This window comes from Macrobrachium nipponense, chromosome 2, assembly GCF_015104395.2.
Source record: "Macrobrachium nipponense isolate FS-2020 chromosome 2, ASM1510439v2, whole genome shotgun sequence".
Lineage (NCBI taxonomy): Eukaryota > Metazoa > Arthropoda > Malacostraca > Decapoda > Palaemonidae > Macrobrachium > Macrobrachium nipponense.
The window spans coordinates 139650049-139658979 of NC_087201.1; the positions used below are offsets into that span (position 1 = coordinate 139650049).

Here is an 8931-nt window from a genome sequence, read left to right on the forward strand (position 1 = left end):
ATACCCAAGAGTACAATATGCTTTGTTCCTATGTGGAGAGACTTGGCACAGTGATAATAGTATTCCACTTTTTCTGGCCTTGTTGTGACGATGACTGTTACTCTAAAATCCTTTTTCAAGTGAAGTATTTCCTCAAATAAGGAAGTCGATGCTTCGTTCAGTTCATCAAGACCATCGAGAATGACCAGGATTTGTTGAGCCAAAGCAGCAAATTTTAGATGTTGGTCGTTAAAGTTCCTTGAAACATTGGGCATGAAGTGTTTGAGCAGGTCCAGGAAAGATCGTATCGTGGGGTTTCTGCATTCCACATGCAGCACCAGGTTATCACTGCAGGTATGCTCCATGTTACCGTCTATCTTTGAAGTCCAGTCACTTATCATTTTTCGTACAAGTGTTGTTTTACCAACGCCCATAACCCCTTCAATCAAAATGACAGAATCCGTCCTAGTACCATTTGCGCCTTGTAAAATATCCTTGTAAGAGACTTGCTCTGACCGCGAAGAGTCACACCTAGTCTGCATCACCACATCTGAAAATATGTCACATACTCGAAACTTGATGTGCATGAGGTGATTGACTGGAGTAGTTATGGTGTCACCCCGCTTCATGTACTGACGTCGCACGTCTTCGTAACCATTTTCGAGAACGTACTGGCTCTGCATTGGAAACAGGAGTTGTTTTCTGTATTCATCAAAGTCCTGTGGTGTCAGATTACCGTGCAAGTATCGTTGTATGCTGTCATTCACGTGAGCAATTTCTTGGTCAACCACACTGGGTGAGATCCCATACTGATGTTTTGCAAAAGTCAAAAGTTTAGTTGATACATCTCGAAGTTCATCTGCTTGTGATAGCAAATCGCTATAGTTGCATTCAATGTCATCATGGGCCATTGCATTTCTCTTATTCTTTAAAAGCGTTATAATCGATTCAATACTCTCTTTTCCTTCTTTCCACTTTTCGTCTCCATCCGCAGCCAGTCCATGGCATCCCTTCTTGAAACACAGACATAAAAGCGTGACATCAAAGGACTGTCCCGTATTGTCCTTACGTAGTTTGTCGCATTGTTCTCTGTAAAGACCCCTCTTGAAAGTGCTTTTAGGAATCCCTTTTGACTGATAGAAAGCAAGCAATGATGTACAGGGAGGTAAATCGGGGATGCTGCGTCTGAACACGAATCTCAAAACTCCGGTTATGACTTTGGCATAGATGCATTTTAGTCGCATGAGATTTGTTTCCTCCGGGCTGAAGGTGGGCGGTTCAGAACAGCAAGAGGCCATCACATCACACCCTCTTCTTTGGAAGAAGCTGAAAATACAAAGTCAGTATACTATATACACATATACTATATTTATTTATATGTATTTATAATTGTATTTATACTTCCAGCATTTACAATAGTCTAGCATGGCTGGGTCCAGAGAAGAAAATGAAACTCATTGGCACCCTAATAATTGGACTGCTGAATTGTGCAGAGAAAACTTCCACAACAACAAATGCTTCCCACCCCTGTGCAGAATGCTTACCAGCAGCTATCAAACTCCCCTACACGCACATTAGTTTTTTCCAGCGTTCACTCACTTCTTTCCAGGGCCGCGCTAACTTTAATTGTCTAGCGTTCATTAGTTCTTTATCTCCAATTTTCCTTCCTTCTTATCTCCAACCTATTGTTCTCCATTCTCTCCACATGACCAAACCATCTCAAAATGCTTTGATTGCCATTTACCTACACTAAGAGTTTTACTACTTCTACGTAGCTCCACATTTTTTATCTCTTCATTTCTTTTTGGTCCACATATGCTATGCACATAATTCATCTTGAAAATGTTTAGACTTTTATTAATTTCATTCAGATTGAAATATCCACACTTTACCTCCGTAAAGGATGGTTGGTTCAATGGTCCCTTTACCCATTCCCACCTCTGCTCTCAAACACAATCCATCAGTTCTGTAACTCATCACTTCATTCATCCTATAGTCATCAGTTATATTTACTATCAAATTCCTGTATGAATCAACCGTTTCCATTCTCCCATCATCTGAATAACAATCATTGCCCCATCCTCTTGGCTTCTATTTACCCTCATGCCCTTACTCTTTCTCAGGGTTATTTTCAAAACTCTTATTATTTAGAATTTCCAATATTTGGACGAACCCAGGCTATCAGGTAAAGTGCGGAGTAAATGGTTTAGACAGTCACTCATTCTTACATTTTCCGATTCTTTTACGTTTCACTGTTACAAGTCATTTATGGTCCTCAGTCTCTCCCCACGCATCACTTCCAGCCACTTGCGCCTTGTAACCTGCTCCGCCCTTGAGCTAGGTGATGCTGGAAGTGTCCTCTTCCCATAGTGCTTTTTGAATGATTAAGTGTTCCGTAGTGATTAGTTCTGCTATCGTGCCGGGATAGTTACATTACTGATTACTCAGTAATGTAACTCCCGCAAAAAGTTTGTCATGGTAGTCCCCGATCCCCGCCACGTTTGTAGCCAGCGTATTTAAGTCGTGATGTAATGTGTGTCCCTCGTGGGAAATGGATTCTTGTAAACACGTGACTCAGTGATTCATCGTAGTATCTCCTAGTATCTCCGCTCTTGTATTTCCACCGGGACCGAGTATTCTGGTCCTCCAAACCTGTCTGCAGGAGCGAGCCGATATCGCTACCTTAATTTCCTTATAGTGAAATATATGTGATCACGTTAATCCTCTGAGTTGACCTAATTTTCGGTCTTTGTCAAATGTCAGCCGCATCGAGCCATGTCAAGCGGATGCGTTGATGTGTCATCAACTATTCTTAAAATGAGCATTCAAAGGTTATCAAGTTGGAAGAACGATTGGAAGACGAAGATTGTGAATATGAAATACAATTTTATTGGCCTTTCTTCTAGAGTTTTGAAGCCATGAAAGAATATAAACGGTTCTAGAATTTTAGACACGAAGGAAAAGGAGAACATTAAGTCGATTAAATCATGTTTTGAAAGTCTTCAATAACAGTGGAACTTATTTAGAAATAACTAAGAATCTTTAAAGCCCTAAAACTGCTGTGATTCAGCCTCATAACGGTCACTTCATTTCTTATGTTATAGGTACGGAAAACGAGTAACAGCATCCTGTACGATCTCATTTTCATGCTCATAGAGTAAACTTAATTTACATGAGCTTCACAGTTAACGGCGTCAGAACAGCAGGCAGGGATATTTAACAATTACTCTGGATTCGTTTGTATTCCCAGGTTATCTCTGAAGTCAACATTTTGATGTACAAATTAGGTCAGAAATGAAATACAAATGTATTCACTGACAGACTCAGAGCCACTCTTAGAAAGCAAGTTGACCCCCATCATGCGTATTGCACTATTGACCTCCTTTTGTGATGCAAGCTTTCGGTTTACGAAGATGGAACCTCGTTCTTTCTAACATCTCTGCCATGCAATCAGTCCATTGCGTTTGAGGTCTTCATTTTCGCTGGTCTGCTTTCTCCTGTATTCTGTTCATCAGTTTTCAGTCGTAATGAATAAACCGTGAGAGGTTAAGCGATAAATAGATAAAAAGGGATGAAAAGAGTCTGCGAACCTGTGATACGAAGATTCGAACTGAAATTAGATACCTACGTCCCACCTTCCGTACTCAAGTTTGGTTTATACACAAAGGCTGAGAGAATGATGAAAACCGTCTGCATAAAATGACCCATTAAGTGACTTCAAATTCTAATCAATTGTCGGTTTTGGAGGATTTTTTTAAATGCTATTTCCTGCTTAGTTTTGTCAGAAAGAAAGTTTTCATCCCGTGAATTCAGTTGTTCGTTGCTCTTCAACTGGTGCTCGACTCTGCAGAAATTTCCCAGAGGAAGTTAATATCAGGAAAGGAAATGAGATTATCAGCTGTGCGGAGTCATAGTAGGAAAAGCGTCAGAGGTTGCAAACACACACATTTTATATATACACACACATATATATATACATTGAAATACAAATGTCATTTAATATCCAATTCGCTCTTTCTAAGAAATTATACCGAGGTTAAGGGTCGCATCCGCTGGATGACGAACCACCTATCAGCTGTAATTCCCCCACGGTATTATTTCTGCGAATTGGATATTAAACGACATTTGCATTTTAATGTTTGTGAATATATATATATATATATATATATATGCATATTTTTTCTCAAGGTAAAACCCTCTATATTAAAGGGGTGATGGTGTTTAAATGAATAAAAATGTCATGTTTAAAAGTTGTAAACCACAATATACACACACACACACATACACTAATTCAGACGTGATAAGGAACAATCAATGTTACATATTGAAAAAGTATCGTTGCAAATCTAAACTCTCGTAAATGATAATATTCTCGTTATATATCTTTTTATATATATATATATATATATATATACATACATACATACATATACATATATATATATATATATATATATATATATATATATGTATATGTATAGTAATAAGGAACAATCAATGTTACATATTGTAAAAGTATCGTTGTAAATCTAAACTCTCGTAAATGATAATATTCTCGTTATATATATATATATATATATATATATATATATATATATATATCATACATACATATATATATACTATATATATATATATATATATATATATATATATATATATATATATGCTCTTAAATTCATCGTCTTCATGACCAAATGAATTCCGGAATCGCAATTGATATCACAATATTTTTAAGGATTTCTTTTCATGTCATGAAAATTATTCGAGCGTGGAAAATGACGGCAGTGACCCCTTTATGGTGATTATTGAAACAGTCTCTTCCAAATTTCTTATAGCATCATAGATCCTTCCTTGTTATGATAACATTTCATTTCCAGGATACTCAGTCTGTGATTATAACTGCGCGCAGTACTAACACTTATAATAAACCAAGTATTGCTGCAGAATGGAATGATAACTTCAGTCGGTGTCGGTGTCTGTAGTCATTGTGATGCCAAATTACGCTAATTCATCAGCAGTACGACGGAATAATTTATAGATTTTTCTTCTGAGCCTAATACATATTTGGGATCGTTGTTTTTATAATTATGGCGCGCCTCAACACTTATGGCAATACGAAATCACAAATATGTTATGGTGAGTGATTGGGACTAATTGCTACATCGAGCATCGAGCAATATTGCTCAAGAAGGGTGTACAATTTAGTCAAAAAACATTTAAAATGAATTACTTTCATAGCTTTGCTTTAATCATTTTAGAAATACTCTTATTCTTATGCTAGTAAAAGAATAAAAATCCTTGCCTGTACAGAAATAAAAAAAATTTAAAAAATTCACAGCTGGAATTTATGTATTTACCTGAGTAGCGCCATTTTTTTAGAATATTCTTAGAGCAATAAAGAAACTTGTGTCAGCCACATTGGGATGTAAGAAGAATATGCAGTCCTCTGCCAGTGGGAATTACAGTAATATACTAAGGCTAGGTCCTAATGAGATCATAAACGCACACAGGCACGAAATAGTTCCTTTTAACGGTAACTATATTAACGCATTGTATAGGGCTGATATTACGGGCATCCATGATAAAGAAAAACACTGATACTTTGTAAGGAGCGATAGTTGTCGAAACTTGGATATACTTATATTTCACTTCACCAATTGGAGGCTATCGGTGCCTTTTAAAAAACAGAGCTTTAATTATCAGTCTCATTATCTGCAGCAATACGTAGATATCTAACCTTCAAAATGATATTTGAAGTACGAAAAGCTCTTACCATTCAAGAAAGGTCGTTCCTCCGGCGGATCTAGGAACGTTCTGCTGCTAGTTATCTTGGAAAACTAGTGAGAACTCCTACTGATATGAGTTTCCTATGTGTGTGCGTGCGTGTACTTGTGTGTGTGTGCGCGCGCGCGTGTCTATGTTTTTGAACTGAACCACAGCTACAGCATGTTTTCCTGTCTTAATACCCGAGGTCCTTCAGGACACATACTCTTTTACTGTGGTTTGGGAAAGGATTAAGATGAATATGCAGCGTACAACATTTATTCTCTCTCTCTCTCTCTCTCTCTCTCTCTCTCTCTCTCTCTCTCTCTCTTCCTAGTTGCACATAGCAGAATTGTTCAACTCGTTTCTAAGACTTTGTATTAGCCTAGATAGTCGCCATCTATGAAATTGGTTCTTTTGTATTACCCTAGATAATCGCTATCTATGATATTGGTTCTTTATTAACATTCGCTTTTAAAAAGAGCGATCTTTCCCGATAACGTCTATTGCAGTAGTTTTTATTATTATAAATCACATTTTGTTCTCATTCAACAGAGTAGAACGTTTGTTGTTGGCTTCTGTTACCGATATAAAAAAAATCGAAATTGGATGACGTAAACTGATGTTCAGGGGTAAATCCCCTACGCACGTCTCTGTTGATAGAGCAGAGGCCAGAGGTCCAAATCAGGCCTGCTTATCCAAACCAATCTCAAATCCCCTTCACTTTATTCATTCCAGCCCCTTTCGTGGTGTAGACCTAAAACATAAGTCTTTGGATGTAGTTAAGTGACGGCCCACTGTAATAATTTGTAATGGTCATCATTGAGTTTATATAAATATACACACACACACATACACAGACACACACACACACACACACACACACACACACACACACACACATATATATATATATATATATATATATATATATATGAATAATTATATATGAATAATTGTCACATTACCGTGATGCATATAAATTATTCGAGCTACAAATGTCCTTTAATATCTAATTCGCTCTACCTCGAAATTAATATATTTTCATATATGTAAACAGATGGGGAATTTTTTTAGTTGATAATAATTTCGTCCTCTCTTTGGTTGGAACCACCGCCCAGCGGACGGAGAAGAAATTAGGACGTCGGTGACGTTGTTAGCCGAACCGATAACATCACTGACGTTCTCGGACAAAATTATTATTAACTAAAAAATTCCCCTTCGGTTTACTATATGATATATTATCCGATTCCAGGTAGAGCGAATTAGATATTAAAGGACATTTGTAGCTCGAATAATATATTATATATAATATATATATATATATATATATATATATAATATATATATATATATATATATCTAATAAAAGGAGCCCATAAAAACACCAAAATGTAGAGAGAAAAGTACTATATTTCAGAGACTGCTGTCTCTCTCTTCAGGTATATGAATGCATTCATATACCTGAAGAGAGAGACAGCAGTCTCTGAAATATAGTACTTTTCTCTCTACATTTTGGTGTTTTTATGGGCTCCTTTTATTAGATGGAATTCTGTTGTTACAGAACATTTTTACCAGTCATATCTATATATATATATATATATATATATATATATATATATATATATATATATATATATATATATACATATAATCAGAGGAAGACGGACGAAAACCACAAATCACTAGGCTGTCTTTTTTATTATTTTGTCGACGTTTCATAATTATTTACAGAATTACATCTTCTGGGCTGCACATAACAAAAGATAAAAACATAAAAAAGTTAAAAGTATAGTCTAAAAGTTCATTTAAAATACATTAGAGTAAAAAGGAAATAAATAAAAATAAAAACACAACCAACCTAGAGGTGTATTTTAAATAAACTTTTAGACTATACTTTTAACTTTTTTATGTTATTATCTTTTCTTATGTGCAGCCCAGAAGATGTAATTCTGTAAATAATTACGAAAAGTCGGCAAAATAATAAAAAAGACAGCCTAGTGATGTGTGGTTTTCGTCCGTCTTCCTCTGATTATGTCGCTTGGAGTAGTTCCCTGTGCCCTGTATCACTATACACACACACACACACACACACACACACACACACACACACACACAAATATATATATATATATATATATATATATATATATATATATATATATATATCGGCTTCGTTTTCGTGACTCATGCAGTCATATTTCAGATTAGTATATAGTAGGAGTAGGTAAAAATTGAGTTTTCCGTTTGTCATAACTCGCATCACGGTTGACTTTCCTCTTGTTAAGACGCCTTTCCGTACCACTAAAACACTGAGTGTTTCAAATTTCGTCCTAATTTTTCAAAGTGCTGTGCATTGCCATCCGCAGAAGTGGTGACGTGTATCAGTGACGTCGGTATGGCGTATCCTCCACTGTACCCTATCAAATGGTCGTATGACTCATGGTTAAATGTTATTTTACATTCGTGGCGATACGAAATTTTTTAAAGATGGCGTTATGTCACAGATACGTCATAAAGTACCGCTTGTTCGAAACGGTCTGGGGAAAGGCAAGGAGTTAGTTTCTTTTTTTTGTGAGAGTAAACGGCTTAATTAAGGATATCTTTCAATTCAGTGCACTGCCATAAATTAAGATAATGTTAGAAACGCTCAATGCTTTAGGAGCATTTAAATCCTTACGTCGGTTTAAAATTTGTTTACGAAAAACAGCATTTCATGACCTCTGAAATGCATGCTTCATGATGTCAGGAGCTCAACGTGATGTCTCGAAATCGTGTGTTGAAACGCTGTCATGTACTCGAATTTGGTGCTTTTCCTAGCAATGGATTTCATTCCACTTCATGGGTAGTTAATCAGCTGAAAGCTAATTCTATCAAAGGTTTATATATATATGTAGTTCCGTAATTACTGTCAAGTTTACAGTATTATTTCTTTTAACAGAAGATTGTCCCTTAACTCACATTTATGCATACATACATACATACATACACACACATGTATATATACATATATTATACACACACACACACACACACACACACACATATATATATATATATATATATATATATATATATATATATATGTATATTCCTGAAATCCACGGTAGAAGCACGGTAGAAGGTGAGTGAAACTGAGACCTTGAACAAGTACTTTCGTAGTTTCTTTCTACATTTTCAAGTGAC

At 36.0% G+C, this 8931-nt stretch overlaps 1 protein-coding gene across 1 annotated transcript in view; it reads right to left on the reverse strand.

Moving 5' to 3' along the window:
* LOC135221035 (uncharacterized) overlaps positions 1-5811 on the reverse strand; it is a 12584-nt gene extending 6773 nt beyond the window's left edge. The window contains exons 1-2 of the mRNA XM_064258768.1: positions 5756-5811; positions 1-1305 (exon numbers count right to left, since the gene is read on the reverse strand). The exon at positions 1-1305 is cut by the window's left edge and continues 1389 nt beyond it. Of these exons, the coding sequence (XP_064114838.1) occupies positions 1-1277 (1277 nt within the window). The 5' untranslated portion in view covers positions 1278-1305; positions 5756-5811. The remainder of the gene's footprint in view (positions 1306-5755) is intronic.
* Between the last annotated feature and the right edge of the window lie 3120 nt (positions 5812-8931).